The 26334-nt window shown below is 37.2% G+C and overlaps 2 protein-coding genes across 3 annotated transcripts in view; one reads left to right on the forward strand and one right to left on the reverse strand.

Annotated features, from left to right (window-relative positions):
• The first annotated feature begins 1329 nt into the window (after nt 1-1329).
• On the forward strand, nt 1330-23834 carry LOC149945451 (aromatic-L-amino-acid decarboxylase-like). 2 transcript variants are annotated; one of them, XM_090176769.1, is made up of 12 exons: nt 1330-1389; nt 12579-12793; nt 17676-17789; nt 18374-18493; nt 18556-18690; nt 18750-18960; nt 19245-19339; nt 19851-19918; nt 20038-20128; nt 20198-20296; nt 21899-22000; nt 23161-23833. In XM_090176769.1, exons 2-12 carry the CDS (start codon nt 12593-12595, stop codon nt 23476-23478), a joined length of 1554 nt encoding a protein of 517 aa, XP_090032895.1. In that variant the 5' UTR covers nt 1330-1389; nt 12579-12592; the 3' UTR covers nt 23479-23833. The 2 variants fall into 2 exon arrangements, with proteins under 2 accessions (XP_090032895.1, XP_090032896.1); XM_090176770.1 differs by lacking the exon at nt 1330-1389 and having other exon boundaries at nt 12585-12793; nt 23161-23834.
• Nucleotides 23835-24085: 251 nt separating this feature from the next.
• The window catches only part of LOC149945452 (uncharacterized), a 56323-nt gene continuing 54074 nt past the window's right edge, over nt 24086-26334 (reverse strand). The window contains exon 4 of the mRNA XM_090176561.1: nt 24086-26284. Coding sequence (XP_090032687.1) covers nt 25257-26284 — 1028 coding nt within the window. The 3' untranslated portion in view covers nt 24086-25256. The remainder of the gene's footprint in view (nt 26285-26334) is intronic.

A 26334-nucleotide genomic window follows, 5' to 3' on the forward strand; every position in this document is an offset into this window, starting at 1 on the left:
CCCGTTTATCTCTATTATCGCTAATTCGGAGAAATGATATCAGATAGAAAAAAACCTGAAAATTGCTCCGTTAAACTGAGATTATTCAATTATCAATTATAGCGTAATCGTAGAAAGCGACTACCCGATATTTGATCTCGGGAAAAATTGTCCTTTAATTAAACCAAGACCTTTAATCGAGGGGTTGGAAATCCCGTACACTTTCCAAGAAATCCGAAATCCAGCCTGTATTTTTTCAAATTCCGGCAAGAAATTCAGAAATCCGACGCAAAATCTCGAAATCCGAGAAGAAATCCTGAAATGTGACGCAAAATCTCGAAATCCGGCCAGAATTCCGGGAATAAATCCAGAAATGTGACGCAAAATCTCAAAATCCGGCCAGAAATCCGGGAAGAAACCAGAAATGTGACACAAAATCTCGAAATCCGGCCAGAAATCCAGAAATGTGACGCAAAATCTCGAAATCCGGCCAGAAATCCGGGAAGAAACCAGAAATGTGACACAAAATCTCGAAATCCGGCCAGAAATCCGGGAAGAAATCCAGAAATGTGACGCATAATCTCGAAATCCGGCCAGAAATCCAGAAATGTGACGCAAAATCTCGAAATCCGGGAAGAAATCCAGAAATGTGACGCAAAATCTCGAAATCCGACCAGAAATCCGGGAAGAAATCCAGAAATGTGACGCAAAATCTCGAAATCCGGCCAGAAATCCGGGAAGAAATCCAGAAATGTGACGCAAAATCTCGAAATCCGACCAGAAATCCGGGAAGAAATCCAGAAATGTGACGCAAAATCTCGAAATCCGGCCAGAAATCCGGGAAGAAATCCAGAAATGTGACGCAAAATCTCGAAATCCGGCCAGAAATCCAGAAATCCGACAATAAATCGAGAAATTACAAAAAACGCGAAATCCGACGAGAAATCCCGAAATCCGGGACAAAAGTTAAAAAATTAGAAATCCAATAAGAAATCTTCAAATCCAGCGTAAAATCCCAGATTTCAAAATCCCGCACACATATTTAATGAATGTCCGACCCCTCGCCTTTGATATAAAAACGATAAAAAATAACGTCGTTTAATTAAACGCAGAACCGTCGTTTCACTTTCTAAGGCACCATAAAACCCGTTTTCCCCTTTAATTTTCAACTTTTATTAAATCTGAAAATATCGGGTATAAAGTGAAATTTGGTGACGCGAGAGGCTGCTTTCGTCCAATCGGGTCCCTTCAATTCAGACGACCCCCCCCGTTTGATGCCCCCCTCTCGTTATTGAAGGGGGGGGGGTGGAAGCCGGCGACGTCGGAGCCGCATACTCTACAGTTTCCCAACTGGTTCGTTTGGAAGAACAGCTGATTTTCAACATCTCGCCGAAAACAGAGCATTATAATGTAAGTTGTATTATGATCACCAACTTTGTTTGTTTGCAACCGTTTTTCTCGTACCGAAAATGGTGTGGAACGTAATTCTTTTTCTTCGTTTTCGCTTAAATTAAATCTGAAAGTTAGAACAAATATTGTTAAGACTTCGGAATTAATTCTAATGATTTGCAACAGTTTCTGTTAATAGAACTTGAAATTAATTCTAATGATTTGAAACAGTTTATGTTAATAGAACTTGAAATTAATTCTAATGATTTGAAACAGTTTCTGTTAATAGAACTTGAAATTAATTCTAATGATTTGAAACAGTTTCTGTTAAAATAACTTTAAATTAATCCTAATGATTTGAAACAGTTTCTGTTAATAGATCTTGAAATTAATTCTAATGATTTGAAACAGTTTCTGTTAATAGAACTTGAAATAAATTCTAATGATTTGAAACAGTTTCTGTTAATAGAACTTGAAATTAATTCTAATGATTTGAAACAGTTTCTGTTAATAGATCTTTAAATTAATTCTAATGATTTGAAGATATTTATCTTAATAAATTAAATTAAATTTTAAGTCTCTAAACAATTTCTCTTAATAGCTTTTGAAATTATATCTAATGTATCTAATCAAATTCTGAAAATAGCTCTTGAAATTAATTAATAATATTTAAAACAATTTCTGTTAAGAGCTAAATTTAATTTCAATTATTTGAAACAATTTCTTTTAACAACCCTTGAAATTAATTCAAAATATTTGAAAACAATTCTGTTAATAGTTCTGGTAATTAATTTAAAGATTTGAAATATTTTTTGTTATTAGCTCTTGAATTAAATATAAAGAAATTAAATTGACGGAAAAGTTAACAATTTTAAGGTATTAATTTCAATTTTAATTATAAATATATAATTTCCTGAGCAGTCAGAAGTGTTAGGAGCTCTTGCGAAGTCAGTACTTTAACATTTTCTATGTGTTTTGCAAAAGACAAATTTTTCAAATTCAAATGCCAAATAAATCTATTGTTTCCGTAGATTTCATATCAGCTTCCGATACCGGTAGTAGGTAACGCGATCGAAAATCTAAGACTATTGTGTCACAACATATATACGGATAGGGGCGATAATAAGATTTTAAGGTATCGATAAGTATGTTTGCATTTTCAAACGCCCTTGGCTCAAAACGTGATCGTCTGTAGTAAAATGATGGTGGCCTATTTTAAAATAATTATACTCTATTATCTAAGACGTGCTTGTAATAACGGTATTGAGCGTACCAGTACTCAAACTCGTACGTGTACGCCAGCCCATACCTCGTATATAGTTTTATGGGTAAGTGTCGTTTTCGCGTATAAACTTAGGCGCCCTAACATTTATTATTTGCCACATTGAGAAGTATAACCAGTAAACTATGTCTTGGCCATATTTAATTATTTAAATTTTCTTGAAAATCACCCAAATAATGTATGTACCGGTAGAAAATTTAATTTTCAACCTCATTCTTTAAATATTTTGAATATATTACTTTTCACTAGTTTATCAAAATAACCTGATTTCTAAATATTGTTTTTGTTTTTGGCTGTGAATCAAGCGTTTAATATCAAAACTTCTTATTTTCATAGCATGCATAGTACAAACGTTTTTTGAGAATTACTTTTGGCACTTTGGGAGAAATTTATCCTTTTCAGATATACCATTAATTAAAAGCAGACCCGACCAGAGAAGGGGAAAGCCGGTACAAATTCCCGGGGCCCCGTGCAGCCTTGAAGGCCCAATTTGGAAGAAATGTATAGGGGAAAGCCGGTACAAATTCCCGGGGCCCCGTGCAGCCTTGAGGGCCCAATTTGGAAGAAATGTATAGGGGAAAGTCAGTACAAATTCCCGGGGCCCCGTGCAGCCTTGAGGGCCCAATTTGGAAGAAATGTATAGGGGAAAGTCGGTACAAATTCCCGGGGCCCCGTGCAGCCTTGAGGGCCCAATTTGAAGGAAATGTATAGGGGAAAGTCGGTACAAATTCCCGGGGCCCCGTGCAGCCTTGAGGGCCCAATTTGGAAGAAATGTATAGGGGAAAGTCGGTACAAATTCCCGGGGCCCCGTGCAGCCTTGAGGGCCCAATTTGGAAGAAATGTATAGGGGAAAGTCGGTACAAATTCACGGGGCCCCATGCAGCCTTTAGGGCCCAATTTGGAAGAAATGTATAGGGGAACGTCGGTACAAATTCCCCGGGCCCCGTGCAGCCTTGAGGGCCCAATTTGGAAGAAATGTATAGTTATATCCAATAGTTACGGCTCTATTTGGGCCCGAAATTAATATTTTTCCGGACCCGCGGCCCTGATTTTAAATCAATAATAACGAGAATGCATATATATATATACTCACTAGGAGACTATCCGAGGTGGTTGTCACCGATTTTGTTGAAACTCAGGGGTTAGGTAGACCTTATGGTAGTATGAAAATGGCCAAAGGGAAAAGTTGCAATGGGCTTTAGTTTTCCTATGGCAACCGAAAATGTTTTTGATCTCTCAAAACCAAAAATCTACATTTAAAAAAAGCATCGGTTTCACTTACATAAAAAATTAGAAAAAAAAATTAATTTTGAAAACTTACTAAGACCTATTTTGGGTAAAATTGATCGACGACTTTAGGTAAAATTGATCAATTTTGGTTAAATTTTAACAAAATTTTGGTAACCGAGAAAATTCCGTGCTTTTTTAAATGGAGAGGTCAAAATCATTTTCAGTTTCCATGGGAAAACTAAAGCCCATTGCAACTTTTCCCTTTGGCAATTTTCATACTACCAGAAGACATGTCTCCTGATACTACTATAAGGTCTACCTAACCCTTCAGTTTTAAGAAAATCGGTGATAACCACCTCGGGTAGTCTACTTTGTCAGTTATACTGCTAATATTTTTTCGTTTGAATCCTCTGCTTTTTCAAATAATAAAGCTTGTTATTGAGATATCCTTATCAGTATACAATTAATTAACAATTCAAATTAATTTAAATTACATATGTCTATATAGTACATTTAGTCAGTCAGTCGAAAATTCTAGCTAATCATTTAGTCGCAAACAGTGGCGTAGTCAAAAATCCTTCAAGGTAGGGGTTCAAAGTATGTAAAATACTGAGAGGGGTCGAGAAGGGGGTGAAATTTTAGTACAGCCAAAGCTACACCCAAGGGGGGATTTGGACACGAAAAACCTCCCCTTGTCTACGCTAATTATGGTCGCAAATTCTAGCTAATCATTCAGTCCAGAATTCTAGCTAATCATTCAGTCTCAAATGCTAGCTAATCATTCAGTCGCAAATTCTAGCTAATCATTCAGTCTCAAATTCTAGCTAATCATTCAGTCTCAAATTCTAGCTAATCATTCAGTCTCAAATTCTAGCTAATCATTCAGTCTCAAATTCTAGTTAATCATTCAGTCTCAAATTCTAGTTAATCATTCAGTCTCAAATTCTTGCTAATCATTCAGTCTCAAATTCTAGCTAATCATTCAGTCTCAAATTCTAGCTAATCATTCAGTCTCAAATTCTAGCTAATCATTCAGTCTCAAATTCTAGCTAATCATTCAGTCTCAAATTCTAGCTAATCATTCAGTCTCAAATTCTAGTTAATCATTCAGTCTCAAATTCTAGTTAATCATTCAGTCTCAAATTCTAGCTAATCATTCAGTCTCAAATTCTAGTTAATCATTCAGTCTCAAATTCTAGTTAATCATTCAGTCTCAAATTCTAGTTAATCATTCAGTCTCAAATTCTAGTTAATCATTCAGTCTCAAATTCTAGCTAATCATTCAGTCTCAAATTCTAGCACACTCTTAGGAAAAAAATATTGAAAAGTGAAATTTTTAAACCTGGGTTGTTAAAAATGGAGCTACAATTTATCAGTTTAAAGTGTAAAGTTATGATCGAACTTTCGCTTCGAAATAAGCTTTTGGGATTCAAAATCCTCTACGCAAAATTTCGGGCTGAATGATTGTTACAACAAAGTATTATTTAACAGAAGTTGTATTACGTAAACGTATACCGAGTTTCGTCTTTTATTATACCGAAAGCAAACGTGTAATACACGGTAATTACCAAATGACACCCCTATAAACACGTGCAGACGAGAGATTCTAGTGTACCGGGATCTTTACTAATTAGTAGTTCATTAATGGATCCAGGGATGGCGCCACCTTTACGGCTGCCTCGCGACAGTCGCCATGATAGACTTAGATCAGATTATTCCCCTTCTCTTTGGTAAAAACTAAATTGTTGTCAAAAGAGCTATTTCTTGAAACTACTATAGCTATTAGACCCTTCTATTAACTTTGATTTTTGGTAGCTGTAGTCTTAAGTGGTTTTCACTATTACCAAAACGGCACGATGGCAAGCGTCCACGCGTAAAAATTGTATTAGGCCTAACGGAGATTTTTTGCGTCGACGTTCACCGTTCGTGGCGTTTTTGCTGATGTAAAAACCAGCCTTTAGTTAGTGTATAGCTGTTACCCCAAATTTCTTAGGTCAAAGATTACATCGTCACGCCCGAGTACCTTGTTAGTACTAGTTACGCTCAAAAGTTCATCCAAATCGGCTAATGTTTACTATGTCTACGGTGATGACAAATATTTGGATATTTGAGTGGATGACAAGGACGCTTCGCTCACTTCGCTTCAATAAGATGTCGTTTTCGACCTTGAAAATTACGACCTCGACCTTGAAAATGTTTATCTCTAAAATATGCTAAACTCTTATAACAAAATTACCTAATTATAAACAGGCTGATTTTAGCCTTGATAATGATTGTCTGCACTTTCTTTTAAATTGTAAATTTTGGCATTATACATTTACTGTTTGTAATACTCCCATTGAAAGATAGAAAATGTAAAAATTACTTGGTGCCTCGGGTATTAGCCTAGCTGATTATTATTAGTTTTTATCTATACCAGATGGAAACTTCCCTAACATACTTCTGATAGCTAGCGAAATACCTTTTAACTGAATATCGTCAAAATTTCATTGGAATACATCTCATTCTACGAAATAGTTACGCGAGGAAAGACGAAAAATGGCTAAGATCAAAACAATACCAAGAATAGAAACTCTTTTTAATCTTCGTGGAATTTACCGCAAGTTTTCAGTATTGCAACTGAAAAAGATTAGAGAGGTTTAGCAGTTTAAACGACCACGTCGGGAGTATCTATACGTTCATGAAATTAATTTCTTTGGAATCAGTTAAACGTGCTTTCATTTTGACTGCCAAAGAAAAAAATTACAATTACAATATAATTTTAACTAGTGTTGTAAGTCGGAAATGTTCCGTATTTTTACGAAAAAAAAAAAGTTTTCATTCCATGGTTAGTCTAATATAGGATTTGTAAATTTAAATAAAGCGGCATTTTCGCCTCATTTTTTCGAATCTGAAAGTAAAACTAAACCTCTAGACCAGTTTAAACTGATTAACAATGTAACACTAATAATGTTTTGTAGTATGTTTACTGATATTAGACATTTTATATCGATAAAAATTTAAAAACCCTTGAAAAGTAATTTATATTTCATTTTTTTATTTTTCTGGAAAATTAACGACACTAATTTTAATACATTTTAGAAATATTTTCTAAAACCGGGTACTTGACGAAAATAAAAAAGTGTTTAACCAATACTAAAACGCTCCTTAATCATGACTGTGAGCATTGTCTATTTAAGAAAAACATTGGTTTCGCCTATAATATACAAGGATTAGGGGCATTTCAATTTAAACCAGTATTTACGATGGCTAAAACACATGTTGCTAGATTATAATTATCTCTCGATTTGTTGAGCAGGAAAATTGTAATATTAAGAATTTTTATTTAAACGTTATAGATATTATACTATACGTGTCACATTAGTCATAAATATGGCATCGTTTTCAAGTTATAAAAGGTTCCCACTCCGAAGTATAAACGCGAAAAGAAATCCGTGGAGAGTGATCAAGTGACTCTCAACGTTGCCGTTCAAACTTCTAAATCGCACTGCTTAACCCCTTTAATAATTTTTGGTAAAAATCCTTAATTACCGAAGTAAATGAAAAAAGTTTCTATTAGCTACTAATCAATCGTATTAACGGGTATCAAATTGTTTTGAAATAACTTTCGAAACTAGTTGGTCAACTCAATTAACGACCGGTTTTTGTAACCTGAGACGTAATTCATCTTAATTGCGAAGTGTTTTAACTCGGGAGACCGTTCTCCAGGAATGAGGTTATTAGTTATTTGATTAAAATGGTTTCTACTCACGAAATATTCTATCGATACGCTGGCCACTTAAGAAATTTGGTTTAGAAGTTGCGGGAAATCGAAATAATTATATTCGGATTTGTACGAAATTTTAAAAATCGAGGGTAAGCCGAAGAAACGTGGGATATCTCGAGAAATTAAAAGAAATATATCAAATCATTGGAAATATTTGAGACATATCGAAAATATTTGAGACATATCGAAAATATTTGAGACATATCGAAAATATTTGAGACATATCGAAAATATTTGAGACATATCGAAAATATTTGAGACATATCGAAAATATTTGAGACATATCGAAAATATTTGAGACATCGAAAATATATATTATATTGAAAATATTTAAGAAGAGTTGGAAATATTTAAGACAGATTGGAAATATTTCAGATATATTGAAAATGCTTAAGATATATTGAAAATGCTTAAGATAGATTGGAAATGCTTAAGATATATTGGAAATATTTAAGATATATTGGAAATATTTAAGATATATTGTAAATATTTAAGAAATATTGGAAATATTTAAGAAATATCGGAAATATTTAAGAAATATCGGAAATATTTAAGAAATATCGGAAATATTTATGAAATATCGGAAATATTTAAGAAAGATCGGAAATATTTAAGAAATATCGGAAATATTTAAGAAATATCGGAAATATTTAAGAAATATCGGAAATATTTAAGAAATATTGGAAATATTTAATAAATATCGGAAATATTTAAGAAATATCGGAAATATTTAAGAAATATTGGAAATATTTAATAAATATCGGAAATATTTAAGAAATATCGGAAATGTTTTTGGTAATCTTTCTAATTCCCTATATGCTCGCCAGCCCCCCCCCCCCCTTGGGCCTACCTTTGACTATACTAAATTTCCACCCCCTTCTCAACCCCCTCTTAACACTAACATACTTCGACCCCCCCTTGACGAAATTCTTGCTACGCCACTGGTGGTGGCAAGCCCTTCATGCCAAGCGAGCCAACAGCTCCCTACTCTAACAATAACCGTTAACCTCGACAAGTTTTTATGGGAAGGGGTAACCGAAGAACTCGGGGGGAAACCCCTTAAACCAGTGGGGAAAGAACAGGCAAACTCAACGCGGAAGGAGTTGTTCCAAGTTTTCACCCAGAACCAATACAGGATATCAGGCTTGTTGGTACATTACCGACAGGGGCGGATTATCCCTTTCGGCGCCTTAAGGCACAGAAAACTTTGGCGCCCCTTGGTATTGGTCAGCTAAGGAGGGGCGTATCGGTTTATAATAAATAAACAAATATATTTTAGTTTCCGCAAACCTTTTCGGCGTTATTTTGAGTAGGGGCAAGCCAAGTACATGGACCGTGGGGCTTTATCAGAGTTTTGGCGCCCCTAGAGAAATGGCGCCCTAGGCAGGTGCCTACTTTGCCTAATGGTTAATACGCCCCTGATAACCGAGTGATCTCAAACTTATTCGAATGTAAAACAAACGTTCTTTCGAAAGGGGTGTCCATTCGTCCCTGAAAAACGTCAACCTGATCAGTTCCAGTTGCTTCGTGGACGTTGAAGCGTTGTAGAGACGCCTTCGTCACGACCTGTGACACTCCTCCGCCTTTTTTTCGAAACATAAATCCTGAAAGATCGGCGTTCAATCATGTATCTACGAAACATTAAACTTTGGATTTAAAGGGGAACGGCCAAGCTTTTCCAAATATGGCCTTATTTCCGTATCAAAAGATTAAGAAGACGTTCAATATACTAACACGTACCTTTTTTTGTCTTGAAAAAATAGCTTTTAGCCCAAAAAGTTGAAACGAAAAATAACGCCAAGTGTTTGGGTTTGAATTTTAGGCGCCATCTTAGGGGCTGCCGCCAGCGCCCCTAACCCCGTATGAGCGATTTGCGAACTAGCGTAACTTTTGAAATCGCTCAATTTAGGCTTAGGTCTCTTATAACTGGAACGCGCCGCGCGTTCAAAACATATTTTTTGCGTCTTCAGCAGCGCGCGCTTTTACGTTGTTTTTCCGTCTCACCGACTCTCTCACCAGGGGTCACGGCGGACGCGCGCTTTTCGATTTCCCGAAATGTCTTTATTTTATTAAAAATTAACCACTCAATATTTTTTGATGCGGTTTTCGCCATAAATTTTAGTTTTTAATGGGCTATAGGGCTATCTAACTGGTTAAAGCTTGGCCGTTTCCCTTTAAGGGTTAAGAATTTTAATCCTTTTGGTTCAAATCACCAGAACTTGCCGACGGAGGAACAAGCTTCTATCCGTTCTCTTAAAGATATACCAGGTCTAGTATGACGACTTCTATCTGGAAGTTCGAAAGAATCCTAACCCTGAGTTCCAAAGGCAGGTTGTAACATATATTACCATATGTAACATAATTACTCATAAGTGTGCCTCTGCTTAACATCTCTGTATTAAAAATTTAAATGAGATCTTGTTTCATAGCCACCAAAGAAAATACGGACTAACGTCGCGTAAAACTGGTTTTAACTTCCTTCCCTCCCCGCCAGAACTACTTTTGATGACGATAAAAGCGTTATCGACTGGAACGTGACGTCAATTACGTCATATCCTCGCAACAAGGTCTCATTGGAAAAAGTTATTTCTGACACACTTATGAGTAATTATGTTACATATGATATTACTATTGAGTTACTCGCCGGCGCTAAGAAGCTTGTTGTGGAAAACAACCGCACTTCGCAGTTTTACTTTTTACCGAAAATGAGCAAACCAAAAAACTTGATGATATTAGACAGCCAATTCCCGATGTATTGCCTAGTTACATGAAGGATACCAGTGCTGGTATCGAGCAGTTCGCCTCTTGTAGCGGATTACTTTCTCGAGGCCTTTTGCCACCCATCGTTGGAATTAATCTCTGTCATCGTGTGATATTACTTTCTTGGAGATGACTATTTCTGTCGATGGAGACGGCGTTATCGCGAGCCAACGGATTTTCGCTCTTATCTTTGGTCATCTTCCTTCCACCAAAGATAATAGAGAACTCCGTACCCTAGATTCGAAATCTGAGAGCTTTCTGATTGACGGGTTTGTAACGAAGCGTTTACCCACTTCCGGCACGTCACCTCCGAATAATTGACCTCCATCCGTCGCTGCCATAGTCCTATCACGGCCAACTTGGGTGACGCGAACAACGCGTCATCCAAGTTGGCCGTGGTCTTATCTATAATTGGTTACCATGGTAACTATGGAGCTAATTGTTCCTGAGTCGGGGCAGGAAGTGGTAAACGCTATTTATAACGAAAAGATGATTACCTCGCAAGCAACTCTCTCAAATCCGTTGACAAACAATTAAAAATATTCTGAAAAGTGATTAGGGATATGATTATTGGCTACGGGGTATAATGAAGGTTTTCGAATCTACCATAAGAAATAAATTTATTAAGTGCAATTGAATTAAACCTTAAATGCATTATGTTACTTATGGTTTTATTAAATACACAGTCTTCTATACCATTCTGTCTTACATTACTTATGTATGGACCGTTGGTGGCGGCAATACTTATGATTCTTGAATACCAGTGTAAGAATTCCGATTACCAAGTAACACACTCATTTGAAATTTTAACAAGGGAATTCAGTTTATTATCATTTGATTACCATTAAATAGCACATGATTATTACTGATTATTTGTCGTTACTAGTGAATGTATCTGATTTATGTTTACCCCAAAGATTATTGCTTAAAAAAACGGCCATGAAAATGATCCTCAATGTACGCTGAAGCTGTTTTTTGGAATGATTTTCATCCAAATAATAAAAATAATTATATTAGGTCACAGGAAATTTTTATTTAGAGCAAAAAAGAACTTGACACGTAAGCGAAAGTTAATTTCATTTTTATTGTACTTGAGTAATATTAATATCAAGAAAGTGTTCGGGTGAAGAAATAATGTGTTCAGCACACTATTCACTTCTCTATTGACACGCATAAAATTATAAGAAATTTTTTTGCATTTCACTTTTATTGTATTTTGATGGACGATCTAATTTCAAGATAGCAAGTTCTCGATTCCAGTTAAGTTGTTTATTAGTAAAATTTTTAACTGACATTATACTTCCCCCACTATGCTATACACATTTTACTTAAACGTCGTGGCTTTTTATTGATTAATATAGCTGCGTGATACCCGTACAGTGTTACAGGCTTTATAGAAGCTAAGTGTGTAGAATGCTCTAATTTTTCTCAAAAACTGATTTTGCTTATACCCAAGAGTATCAACTTGTTTTTTTTATGCCCTCAAATCTTAGTGAAAAATGGACCTTTGTCGAACGAACTAACTTTAACGTTTTTGAATACGCTCTACAACTTTCTTATTGAAACGTTTTGTGTACCATCTACACGTGAAAAAATAAAATTTTCAAAACGACGAACATATTGTGAAAATTTTAAAATTCTAGGTTAAATAGGTTTTAAAAAAATGCTCTGTAAGAGCAAATAGCAAAGGAACCAATGAGGAACCGGTCTGATAGGATTTTGTTCGTGGGAGAAGGAGCTCACTGTTGGAGTATAAGGGGTTTGAGGCTAAAAATAATCTCCCGAAGTATAAAAAATACATTCCTGCATCTACTCGGAGGTTTACTCGGAGGTTTAGTTCGTCATAATTCGCCGGAAGCAGGCCCCTCTTTCTCACTGGGCACTCTGGGCACGTGCCCAGGCCCCCGCGTTCGATAGGGGCCCCCTAGTTCCTGCCAGATTATCAAACGATAACCGATATTTATTTCGAAAAAATCTATTCTAACAAAATAGTACTCTGTCAAGGTCATAGGGGCCCCATTATCCTAATATTCCCAGGGCCTCCAATAGGTTAAAAACGGCCCTGGCCGGAAGTTAAATGTTTCTAGGTATTGGTTCCTGGTTCGGTTGCCCTTTGTCTTTGCGTACTTGGTCTGTTAATTTCCCAATTTGAAAACGTTGTTTCGTCCGCAGTTAAGGATAAGATTATGGACGCCGAAGAATTCCGCAAGTATGGCCGGGAGATGATCGACTTGGTGGCCGACTATTTGGAGACGATCCGTGGACGCCAGGTGACCTCCAGCGTCAAGCCGGGCTACATTTGGGACTTGGTGCCCGGCGAAGCTCCCGAGGATGGCGAACCCTTCAGCAACGTCATCGCCGACATCGAGAAAATCGTCATGCCAGGGGTAGGTCTGACGCCTAATCTAATATCGCGTCAATCAGTTCTTACGTTTAACAATAATACTAATAGTAATAATCAGCTAGGCTAATACCCCAAGGCACCACCTTAGGCCTAAGTTATCCAGCGAATTTTAATACCATTAATTCAGGTGGCCGGGCTATAATCCGTAGGAGGGTAGTGGCAAACCCTTCATACCACTCGAACCAACATCTCCCTACACTCATCATTACAGTGACTCTCAACAAATTTGTCCTACAACCGCGGATATTAACTTTACTACGCCTTCCTTATTTGACTTATTCTTGACCTCAGCACGGCATTCGTGTTCTGGGTATTTTCTCTTAAAACAAATGGCTTTTCCGAAGAAACCCCATAGAAACACCGTAAAGTATCGCCACCTATCGTTTGAGAAGGGCGAAAGTTTTTAAATCAAGTGGCGGCTCTTGTCTTTGCATTAGCGTATTAATCAAAACAAGTTTAGTAATCCAAATCTAAGCTTAAAGGTGTGGCAAATTAGGTACTTCTCGCGTTGATTGGCTTTTCGGAATCACGTGATTATTAACTTATTGAACACGTTATTTCGGAAAGCCAATAGATGGCAGCCAACTCGCCTTTCGCTTTTGGTCCACGGAAGATGCTGCCACCTAGAAGCAATTTTGTAAACATTTTTTACTTTTTTTATAGAGCCGCCACTTGCTTTATTAAATTAATATAATCACTAGACGATAATATGCCACTATTTCCCAGGTTAACCGGCAAAGATAAGTTATCGTAACTTTTTGACAAATAATTAATCTACTACGATCTATGTTAATCATTGTAATTATTGCATGTTAATTTTCATATTGCATCTTTATTTCGTACAAACGAAAAGATATTTACTATAAGTTACCGAATAAAATTTGGCGCTAAGCCTCTGTTGGACTTAATACGCTAGGTCGGACCTTGGATGAATAGTAGTCCTATTATTAATCCAAGGTCGGACTCATCCGCCGACAACGACATCTGTTGAGCCATCAACGTACTACATTAGAGCCGCCACTTACTTTAAAATGTTATTTTGTTGGAAATGTTCGTTGATTTGGGCTTGCTACAGATCAGGGGAAAATCAGGTCAAAGAAATTAAAATTCATCTTGAAATTTTTATGAAGGTGATCTAAAATAAAAAGTTATTTAATTAAAAAATAACACAAATCGTCTTTGTACTAAAATATAAGATGATGGGAATTCATTAACATCTGATAAAAGTAAAATATAATTTAAATTATACAAATCTATAAAATAGTCACGGAAAATCAGGGAATTTTAATTTGAAAATATTGTGGCAACCCTGTTGGTGGTGGACGTGCTACATTTGAGTTTTAATATCGCTACCCGAAAGCAACAGTCAAGCAAGTCTAAAAACCGATATTGGAATAAAACAAGATTTTTTTAGTACATTAATTACTATCATGTTATTATAGTAAATTGATAATAGAGGAGACAATATATATACACAAGTTGGAGTAAGACAAAATATAGTTCGTCATCTACATTCATGAAACCGAATATTTTCCGTAAAAATTAATTTGGATATTAATTTATTTTATATCAATTCAATACTTAATGTTACGTATTATTAATGTCATTCTAAAATTACTTTTTTTTTTAGTGTTGGTTCGCGTGGCATGCAGGGTTTGCCACCACCCTCCTACGCATTGTAACCCGGCCACTTGAATTAATGGCTTCAAAAGTAGCTTGATGACATAAGGTGGTGCCTTGGGTATTAGCCTATAGCTGATTATTATTATTATTAGCCCCACTAGATGGGGCTAACTAGCCATGGCTTCATAATCCTAGAACAGACAGCGACGAAGACCTGTATAAACTCTAACTCTATATTCTTTGAGCCAGTTGGCAGATATTTAAGTCAGTAGCGGCGCTAAGGTTTTTTTCACAGGTGGGCTAATTATTTTGTGGCCCCTTAAAATTTTGTGGACCTTACAACTTTAGTGACCCCTTATAAATTTTCCAGGAAGCGAGAAGAGCGGCTCTCATCGCGTTTACTGGACCCCTATATGACCTTGTATCCGACCTGGAGGGGACACGTGCACGCCCGGGGTATTTCCCTTCCTTTCTTTCTATTGTCCATTCAACTTTCTCTCAATTTCCGCTCCCTTCCTTCCGAATCTATCTGTTTATGGTCTACTATCTTATTGAGTAAATAAAATAAATTTCTAGAGATAAAGAAAATTCATAAATTCAAATATGTGGCCTCTTAAATTCTTAATTATAAATATGTGGTCCTTTTAATATACAGGGTGTATCCTAAATGGTGGTAGGACCGAGCGTCTACGGGTTCTACGGATTATTTTAAGACGAAAATGTTCTATGGCATTTTTCCGATTTAGGCTACCATTTCGAAGTTACGAAATAATTGATGTATGGACGACCCCTTCATTTAAATAACTTTACATTTTAATATCTTAACGTAAATTAGCGGTTTCATTCATAAACATCGGCACGCGGTCGAAATAAAAAATCTTTCTCGGCGAAGGCAACTTTTATGAATGAATAAAATATTCACGCGCTCACTACAAAATCATTTTGTTGGGGCGCGAACGCGCTTTTTTTTATTTGTTACCATGGCGATTATTTATTTATATTAGGAAATAAGTGAAAATAAACTTTACTAAACTTATTATAAAATCAAATCAGATAGTCGCCGTGGTAACGAAAAAATAGCACGTTCGCATCCCAACAAAATTATTTTTTTATTTCGGCCGCGTGCCGATGTTTATGAATGAAACCGCTAATTTACGTTAAAGTATTAAAATGTAATGTTAAATGAAGGGGTCGTCCATACATCAATTGTTCCGTAACTTCGAAATGGTGGCCTAAATCGGCAAAATGCCATAGAACATTTTCGTCTTAAAATAATCTGTAGAACCTGTAGACGTTCGGTCCTACCACCATTTAGGATACACCCTGTATATATGTGGCCCCTTTCAGAAATGCAGGGGGGCTAAAGCCCACTTCAGCCCACCCTTAGCACCGCTACTGATTTAAGTACCTTTGACAATGGTGTCAACCAAAAAGAAATATGAAAATATCTCTTAATTAGAGTGATTACTACGCCATCTATGAAACGACTAAAAATTGCGTAATAAGTCAGTCTAAAGTTAAATAACTCTCGCGCTTCATCTTCTTGGCTGCGTATAGTTATTTTTATAAAATGACCTTGGCCATCTTGTTGAAATGTTGCCTCCCCCCTTCAGCTGTGGATCCGTTTTCTCTCCCACTAAAGAGTTTATGAACTCATTCTTAGGCATTGGCTGAACCATTCCAGGGAAACATTTCAACAAGCTGGGCAAGCGTAAAGACATTTTATAAAATCAACTATTTTTGGTTCTGTCAAACGTGGCGTGAAATAGGCTGCAGTTTCGCCGTAGAAGGTTGTCAAATCTGTAAACGAGTACGCCTAGAGCCTGCTGGCTATTTTATTAAATCACCATTGTTAGGCTGCGAGCCGTTAAATTGGATCCGGGAGGCTTAAAGAGAACTCAGTCTTCCCATTTCTGGGATGAATGCTTTTTAACGATATCACCAACAGTTTCGCTTAACTTACGCTGCAGTTATTTATAATAAAGATAATATGCTTTAAGGCTTATAGAAAACGGCGAAAGTTTTCCTAGTATTTTGGGATGCTTTTCCTTTTTACACCAAAAGGTCTCCGTAAAGTATCGCCCCCTATCGTGGCCGTTGCGTAAAATTAATTTTAATTTTATCATTCGACAAGAAGCTCCGGCGATTTCTAAGTTTAAGGGGGAAGACTACAGTGGCCATTGTCTACTTTCGCGCTATTTCAAGCTGAATTCTTTTAATTTTGTATTTTAACTTATTAAATTAATATTTAAGTGTAGAACAGCCTCTTGTTTAGTGACTAAAATAATTTTGACAATTTTAAATTTAGAAGTAATTAAGTTATTACGTTTAAATTCGGACCCGCGGAGCTAAACAAGTTGGGCAAGCGCCCAAACTACCCTTTAGTTAGGACCTTATATCTCGTTAACTATTAATATTAGAATTATCAAAATTATTTTAAGCACTAGAGGAAGGTTCAGCCTAATAAGAATAATATAATTCAATTATGTAATAGTTAAAACAGAAACGTTCAGCTTGAACGAAAAAGAGGCTTTTACTGTATTCTTCCCCCTTAACCGGCAAAGAAATTACTCTTTAAAAAATACAGAAATCTACTAACATAGGCTGCGTTCAAGAACTAAAATCAGAAGGTTGTTGAACGTAGCCTAGATGTACCGTTTCATATTTTAAATTATTTGTGTTCAATTGAAAAGATGTTTGCTATATTTTACGATTAGAATATGACTCAAAGCCTCGGTCGTGAGACGGTGAACGACTGAACGTGTTAAATTCGTGAGACTATAATAATTGGCAGTTATTTACATCCCGTTCGTAAAAACGACATCTATCGTACCATTCAGGTACTACTCTAAAACCGCCATTTGCTTTAACTATAGTTATGCATTTAATTAAAATTTATCTAATTTGAGCTTTTTTAATTGCTCTGAAAGCGTTTCTCAGGAAGTTTGTATTCAGGGTTATTGATTTAAAAAATTCGTGCAATGGTAATGTAAACTAAAATTTAATCTGAATTAAATTTAATTACTAATTAAAAACGGAATTGACATTATAAAAACTACTTTTGTACATTTTCATAAATACGTTGAAGGATAATAGGGGATTTAAAAAAGAATCACGGAATTAAGTCAAATTAATTATCAGATACCCCTGTTTAATTGTTCGGTCTGCCTTGGGTTTTTGAGAAATTTAAAATAGTAATTTCGTTAGTACCACCAATTTGAAATATTCTATATAATTTGCAGATGACGCATTGGCATTCCCCTCGTTTCCACGCTTATTTCCCAACCGCCAACTCGTACCCTGGAATTCTGGGTGACATTCTGAGCGGTGGACTGGCTTGCATCGGATTCAGTTGGGTGAGAGACGCCTCCGATATTTAAAGCAGGACCTTTTTATTGAGAGGTTAGCGCGGCACTGGCCTTTCTTTGTCGTATAACGATTGGCAACACGTTTGAAGTCTGCGTAGTCTAGAAGTACGCGGAGGAAAAAATAATCCTGTTTCGTCGCGCCATCTACCGACCGCTAGTGGAACTATTATGTTTTTATCGTTTAAATTTATTACCCTATTGAATCCTAACGTTCCATTAATTTTATAAAATCTGTTTTAATTGTGAATTTTAAAACCGTTTTAAGTCTCTTTTCATTTAGTTTTTCACAATGTGCTTCTCTTCACTTCTGTTTAAATATAATTAAATATTAGGATATTATAAGAAATATTTAAGTAGATAAAATAATTATATTGATTCCATAAACTAATTAACGTTTTTTATAATTACTTGTATGTAGTACGGTATACCAGTATAGATGGCGCAGAACAGCAGATTTAGGTTTATTTTCGGCCTGAACGAGAGAAAACCGAAAGTGTGCTGACCTCTTAATAAAAAGATCTTGGTTAAATGAAACCATATTCCAAAGTACTAAATTGAAGTACGCGTTGTAGGAATCTAGTCCAGCCTGTACCGAACTCGAAATGGTTGTCCTGGATTGGTTGGCGAAGATGATGGAACTGCCCAAAGTCTTCCATTTCTCGTCCGGGGGAAAAGGGGGCGGGGTTATTCAGGTACAGTGACCCGTGTACCGTCTGTCGTTCAAAATGGTGTTAAATATTTGCAAACCGCACAGGGTACCGCCAGCGAAGCCACTTTGGTCGCTCTGTTGGCTGCCAGAACCAAAGTCATCAAGAAATTACAAGCGGAACATCCGGACTGGACGGAAGCTTACATAATGGGCAAACTCGTGTGTTACACTTCGGCTCAGGTATTTGTGGCGGAATGACTGTCGGTAATCGCCAGCGCTAATGTCCTTTCTTCGTCTAGTCTCACTCGTCGGTGGAAAGAGCTGGTATGATAGGAGCCGTGAACATGGTTCTCATCAAAACCAACGAAGACCACCAGTTGACGGGCGAGGCGTTGCAGGAAGCCATCACGGCGGACAAAGAAAAGGGACTAATTCCCTTCTTCGTCGTGGCGGCTTTGGGCACTACCAATACTTGCGCATTTGATAAGCTGACCGAAATCGGACCTGTTTGTAAGTAAATCGCTCTTCTGGTGGACAACGCTGTTATAAAAAAAAGTTAATCAGCTAGGCTAATACCCAAGGCTTTCCATGCCATTAATTAAGGTGGCCGGGTTCTAACGAGTAGGAGGATGGTGTCAAGCCCTTCATGACACGCGAACCAACAGCTCCTTATACTTGTTAACCTCTAAAACGTTTATGGAAAGGGGAAACCCCTTTAACCAGTGGGGAGAGAACTTGCAAACTCAAGGCGGAAGGAGTTATCTTAGACTATATGTCCTAATGACCTTTTACAGGTGAAAAAGAGGATGTCTGGTTACATATTGACGCCGCGTACGCCGGAGCTGCCTTCATCTGCCCCGAGTACCGTCATTATCTCGATGGAATTGACGTAAGCGACTATTCTTTTGAGAGTTTAGACACTGCTAAATACGCGCTGTAAATGTGTAAAATATTGGATTTAATCCAGTTCTCAAGCCTAATGAAAGATTCCCATTTTCCATTAGTCTGAGAAATGGTCTCGATTTTATCCAAGAACGTATTTAGTTAATCAGAAAGTACGAGTCTACGTTTCATGAACGGAAACTAAGCTGCTCTATGAAACGGAAACTATCCATTTTCCCAATTGTATAGTGCCATCTGGTATCGTATCTTATTAATTTAGTTCGTGAATATTCAAAACAATTTGAATTTGACGAACAAATTAATTTAGTCAATTATTGTGTGAAGAGAAATACATGACAACAAGTCTCCGACAGCGGGCTTTTAGTACGTCTCGCTTCCTTAAACGGTTCAATTCGTACGTTCTCAGTAACCTAAATAGGTTCTGGGTTTAACTAATATTTTACGGGTCTTCCCGGCACATTTTAGAGTGTTTATAATTTTTGGTTTATTATACCCAGAAAGCCGATTCTTTCAATTTCAACCCTCATAAATGGATGTTGGTGAACTTCGATGTCTCCGCCATGTGGTAATTTACATTTATGTTCCATCGATAATGTAATAATTATCCCTAAATATAAATAAATATATTCTTGGTCTAATCAAAGGAGAGATAAGCACGTTGATTAAAATGGTCTGTATTTACAGGGTGAAGAATAGATACGATCTCGAAAATTCATTCAATGTGAATCCGGAATACTTGAAGCACGAGCAACAAAGCGTTATCACCGATTATAGGGTGAATCAAACGCCTTAATTTCCGACATTAAATATTCGCTAGATTAAACGGTTGATATCTTTGTTGTAGCACTGGCAAATCCCGTTGGGACGACGTTTCAGATCCCTAAAATTATGGTTCGTTATACGTTCGTACGGAGTTAGGAAACTTCAAGAACATATCAGAAAAGTAACTTACGAAGTTGCCTGATTTTGCCGGGATAGTTGCTTTTGGTGTTGGAGCTGCTTTGGGCCAGGTGCTGGTGTACACCCGTTTTTCGTCTATGATTATATATGTCTTATAGCGTTTTCCATTTGACTGCACTCGGGTGCTCTGAGATTGTCCCGATCACCTTTTCATCTTCCATTTGCTGGGTGCTCGGATTTGTTCTGATCAAAAATGCGTTTCATTTATTGCTCTCGTGCGTGCTGAGATCGTTCAGTTCATTTTATCATGTTTCATTTTGGGTAAGCGCACTTGGTTCTGCTCCGATCCAAAATGCGCGTTTCATTTATTTCTCTAGAGCGCTCTGAGATCGCCCTGATCAACTTTTTATCTTCCATTTGCGAGCTCGGATCCACTCCGATCAAAAAAGCGTTTCGTTTATTGCTCTCGAGCGTTCTGAGATCGCCCTGATCATCTTATCATGTTCCATTATGTTCCATTTGGGTGCTGGGATAAGCTCCGACCAATTTTCGCGTGTTCCACTTATTGCTCGTGAGCTGATTTCTACAGATCAACGGATCGAGATCACTTTCTGAGCAGGTTTTTTGCGTGTTCCAAGTGTTCTTTTGCAGCTCAGGAATAATTCTCGGTTGATCGGCGTGAAATCAATTACGGCAGCGACGGATTCGGAGCGAATCACGGTAGAATCAAATGGAAAACGCTATTTGCGAGTAGTATTCGTAGTATTTATTTTTCGATATTGCGAATTACATTTGCTTGGGACATGTAACTTCGCCGATCCGCACTATCTTTTAAAAACACTTTAACGAAGAAAATATATGGCACTTCATTAGAGTGAGTTCAATAGAAAATAGAAATAGGCATTACCGGGGGGGGGGGGGGAACCCTGGGCCCGGAAGCATGCTTTGTAAGCAACCGGTGCGATAGGGGCCCATTGGCTTACCAATCACCCCACCTGGCCGAAATGTCTGTGCACAGCCTTGGGTGTATGCAGGGTGACCACAGTTCCTATATTTACCATTTTTTCGTATAATTTAACGACCTTCCTTTTTCTCCTATAATTTCATAAAATGTCCTATAATACTCTATATTTTAACTCAAAAGTCTGAAGAAATTAAAATAGTTGATATTTTACCCTTAGAAGTCTTTCGTTTTCGACTATTTCTATCGTTTATCAACTTTATTTTGAAGGTTAAACACCCTTTAAACAATTTTGACAACCATTTTCTCTTATTTTATAAATAATTTTCTCCTATTCTTTCCTCCCCCCCAAATTTCCTTCCTATATTTTCCTATTTTTAACTAATTAATTTCCTATAATTCCTTTAAAGGATTTTATATATTTTTATATATTTTGTGGTCACAATGTGTATGTTTCCGGTGTTGGGTCGGAAAAATTGCGTCCATTGCTAGGAACCTCGAGCCTACGAATGTACATGTTTCATATGAATGTCCTGTATGAGGGATGTTAAATACTGGTGTTTCTTATTTCACTGTTAAATGTGCATGTGTCTCCGAAAGTGTACGCTGTTTTAGGAAAGCTAAATTTTTGCTGAAATATGTCGTGTTGGATTCAGAGGTTGATCAAATGCTTTTGCTATTTAGCAAATAGCTCAAGCCAGTCAATTCGCCATTTTACTCAAACAAGACCATAGATTCGAGCTTTTCTGTCCAATCGCCATGGGATTGGTCTGTTTCAGATTGAAGGTCAGAATAATACTTTCTTATTGGTTCATTTTCTCGAAAGCTGCGTCGAACTCGCCAAAACAGTCCGCTCAAGAAGTCTTGAGCCAGGTTCACACTTCTCCCTAAAATCTCTTGTTTTTAGATAACCAGTTTTCAAAACTAGCGTGAGAAATCACTTCGTGTTGGTTCGGGAAGCAACTCGTCCAAGTCGGTTCGCTTAGAATCGCTTTCAAAACGACAAGGCGGGGAAGTCAAATTGCACGTATTTTCTAAATAATTGGAATAAAATTCTAAATAATGTCAAATAATATTACTGTATGTATAGTAAACATACGATTGATTAACTAATTGATTTGGGGTACATTTTACTATTTTCAAAATTCTGGTCATAATTTCAAATGACGTTAAGCCTTGGCTATAAGCGAACCAGGGTTGAAGCGTGTGAACCAAGAATTATCGTCGGCGGTCAAAACTGGCATTCAAACCGACCTAAACTGGGTTTTAAGCTCTAGTGTGATCGTGGCTTTAGTGTCGCGAAGTACTAATTTACTGTTTGTAGATTGCTCGTCGGTGTGGCCCGTTTTCGTTACCACGGTAACGCGTTTATGTCGGCCATGGCATAAAGACGCACATTGCGCTCACGTGATTATTTGCATCGCAGGATCATGTGATGTTTTGCCACGTGATCTGTGTCGTGAAATAATGTCATGGCGTCAATGGTGGTGCATTTAATTTTTATTTAAATTAATTAAATATAATAATTCACCATCGAACCTTTAATATCGTACTGTATTATAATTTTTATATATCATTTGCAAAATTTGTAGGGATGTTTTGTCAAGTTAGTTGAGCGTATGAGCGTAAATTATTAAATTAATTTTAAATTTCGGACAAGCTAGCTCAATCAACCTTTCTCGGTTTCTCCTTAAAGGCCTAGGTTTTCTTCTGTCAGTCACCCTTTAAATTTACTTTCCTTCCAAACAAATACCCTGGTGGTAGGCCAACGTGTTCTGCTGTTGGCCTACCACCAGGGTATTTGTTTGGGAGGAAAGTAAATTTAAAGGGTGACAGGCAGAAGAAAACCTAGGCCTTTAACGGATATGCTTAGTTCGACGCAGGTTTCGGTCCATTCCGACCTACACCACGTTAATCATGTACCCGTCCTCACTGACCTTTCCCAGGGCTCCAACGAGGACAACGTGGAGTATTTGAAAGCCATCAACAGTCGCCGTAATATCTTCATGTCCCCTTCTAAAGTGGGCGGAGTCTACTTTTTGCGATTCGCCGTCTGCTCCCGGTTCACGACCTACGAGGACATTGAGATCTCATGGAACGAAATCCAAACCGTCGCCAACGAGTTTCTGGTCAACAAGGCCAAAACTCTGGTTGGTGATGCCAAACTTAACGGCAGCGCCTTTACCGTTACGCCCATAGCCGCCAATGGTACCACCCCCAAGATCAACGGCACGGCCGCCAAGGTCAACGGGCACGCCCATTAGATATTTAAACCTATTTATTGCGTATTTATTGTGTATAAAATTAATATACCTGACAAATATATTATTTTTAACGTCAAACAAAAATAATAACAACGTCGACGTACTTCCAAATCAAAGTGTTTTCCAATAATAATAATTTTAAAAATAAAGAAGAATATTTTTATAATTTACAAATAACATTTTAATTACTTTTAAAAAAAAATTATTTTATTTCATATTTCTTGTAAATATATTTCATTTTAAAAGAAATGTGAGCTTATTGAAGAATTGGATTTCATCAGTGGTATTAATTAAATATTCGGATTAAAGTAAAAAAACCGTGTTAATGTTACTATCTGTTTTGAAAATGTAATTCGTATCAATAAATTATATTTTGACTCCCCTAGGTAAAATGCTTAGTGTAAATTAATATACAACAATAAAAAACGACGTAAATTGTCTAAAAAGATTTTTTTCCACAAGATTTTTAAATTTTACATAATATTTGTTTTTACAAATAATTTTGTTGTAACGTAACGGAAAATAATATTAATATTTAACAAATATTTTACAAAATTAATAACATTAGCTTTGGCAAAAGTAAATTATTACTTCGACTTTCGGCATAAGTAAATAATTACTTCGACTTTCAGCACGACAAAGCAAAAATGTAAAACATTAGGTGTTAATTTAAATATTAAAAGTTTTAAACATCATTTACAGTTAAGTATTTCGAACCAACACTGAACGGTTATAATTTTGCTAATAATTTTCTTATTAAAATTTACAACGTAGTTTTAAAGACCGGGGTGGCAAATATTTAATAAAAACAGTATACAGTATTAAAAATTATACATTAGATTTAAATGAGAGATGAAGAAAAATAATTGATGAATAAATATATTTCCTTAAATTTACAATTATATTAGGGTCAAATATATGAACATTGTTTTCGTCCATAAAGGTCACATATTGGTTATATTTCTTTGAGATCACTAGAAAGGAAGGCTGAAAAGTGTTTTTTGCTTTAATTAATTTATTAATTAATTAATTTGCTTTCCGTAAGTTAGTTTTGGCACTCTCCCTTTTTTATTTAAATGCTCACCAATAACAATTCACTTTATTCTTAAGAATATTAATAACTTTTAGAACCATTTAGTCTAAAATGAAGTTTTGATAATCTAACAAGGTCATTCGACTATATGCCTAACTAACATATCCCAGTAATACGAATTTCTCTTTTAATGAATGTTCAAAAACAAAAAAGTTCATAAAGATTTTAGCAAACTTAGATTTTGTTTTATTAATGTCGGTAATATGATAGATTTTATCCTAAATATGGAAGCTTTACACCTAAACGCGAATTATTTGTTTTCAATCAAGTACCATTTTTGTGGCATTTTTTAAATACCGTAGAACCTTTTTTATCTAGTCACCATCGTTTCTAGCCACCGCTGCAATTGCTTCGAGTAGAAATACGTAAATTTGAAATGGTTGAATTGGCTTAAGTACAGTTGTTACATTTAAATTGTTAATTTAATAGAAATTAATTCCTTTATCGTTTGACGCGGTATTATTCGGAATAAGGCTAAAAACGCGGGGACCTTACAATTTAGTTTTAAAGTAAAAGGTGATTACTATTACCAGGGTGAGCTAAACAATTCTAGCAGCGGTAACGCGTGGACGTCACGCCGCTTTTGGTAGGGCCCCCGCTTTTGGTGGAAAGCGTTTATCTGTATGGGAAGTGAAAGAAACGATTTTGTCGGTATATTTCTAGCGAGTGCGTGAGAGTTCCCAACTCAGATAATCCATTTTCTTCGTGAGCGAGAGGCCGTAGTTTTGGAGGAGATTTTCTTGATGATTTCGCCATCTGCCCAAGGCAGCAGAATGCACATGAACATCTTGCAGCTTCTCTTATCGACTGGGAAAATATTGAAGGGAATGAAGGGCTCCTTCTGCTCCACGAATTTCAATATTTTGGCGTACACCTCCGGGTAGCATTCGGCCAAGTTGACTCCCCGCTCCTCCATTTGGGAGTTGATGGCGTCCAAACCTCGTTGCAGGTCTTCGGACGTGGCTTCCATCTTGCCGTCGACCGGCGGGTCGTTGGTGACGGTGCAGATCAGCGTTTGTACTTCATCCTCGGGCAAAGGCGGCGCCAGTCTCATTTTGACGCCGCGGACGACAACTTCCCGCTCGATGTTAACCGTCACCGGCCCTTCCGCCGTCTGGCTCTGCACCTCGGACATAACCGAGATGGCGGCCAGTAAGATGAACTTGCGCTCGGTATTGTACTTGTCGCACAAGACGCGTACTTGACCGAAGACCTCGGGACCCATTTCTTGGGGCATCAACTCGGTGCGTGGCACGTAAAAGGTCTGTCCCTTCAAGGATTCCCAGCCGTTACAGAGATAGTCTAGGGCGTCCTCCGCGTTGAGAAATACCAGTTTGACCACCCCGCGACCCCGGGACAACAGCCCTCTGGTGGCGCATATTGACAAGTGTCTTCTCGAAGACGGATCCTCGCGGACCTTCATCAATACTTGGGTGCACAAATTTGATATCCTAGTACGAGGACATTGACTCTTGTGACGCTCGTAGTGAGCTTTTCGACATTGGCGGCTGCAGTAGAAGGTGTAACAGTTGGAACAAGTTCGGAATTTAACGCGGGCTTCCTCCGTGGGCAGCGAGCGCTTGCAGTTGGGTCTTCGGCACCGAATGGTGCTGGCGTTCCTGATGGAACCTTGCCGCAAGTCGCCAGGCCCGTTGGCTCCGTCTTCCTTCTTGTTCTCTTTGTTCTTCGCGCGGTGCTTTTCCTTTTCCGGGGCTAAACGAGGGATACAAATTAGATGGCCATTTTCCGGTTCGCTGCGGAAG

Source organism: Leiobunum rupestre, chromosome 5 (genome assembly GCF_980474605.1).
Source record: "Leiobunum rupestre chromosome 5, qqLeiRupe1.1.hap1, whole genome shotgun sequence".
Lineage (NCBI taxonomy): Eukaryota > Metazoa > Arthropoda > Arachnida > Opiliones > Sclerosomatidae > Leiobunum > Leiobunum rupestre.

Excerpts from the sequence above, each read along its gene's own strand:
- LOC149945451 (XM_090176769.1), top strand. The coding sequence starts at position 12,593 with ATGGACGCCGAAGAATTCCGCAAGTATGGCCGGGAGATGATCGACTTG. Across the intron at positions 17,790-18,373 it reads CTTGCATCGGATTCAGTTGG|GAATCTAGTCCAGCCTGTAC; the intron begins GTGAGAGACGCC and ends TACGCGTTGTAG. Across the intron at positions 20,129-20,197 it reads GCGTTATCACCGATTATAGG|CACTGGCAAATCCCGTTGGG; the intron begins GTGAATCAAACG and ends TCTTTGTTGTAG.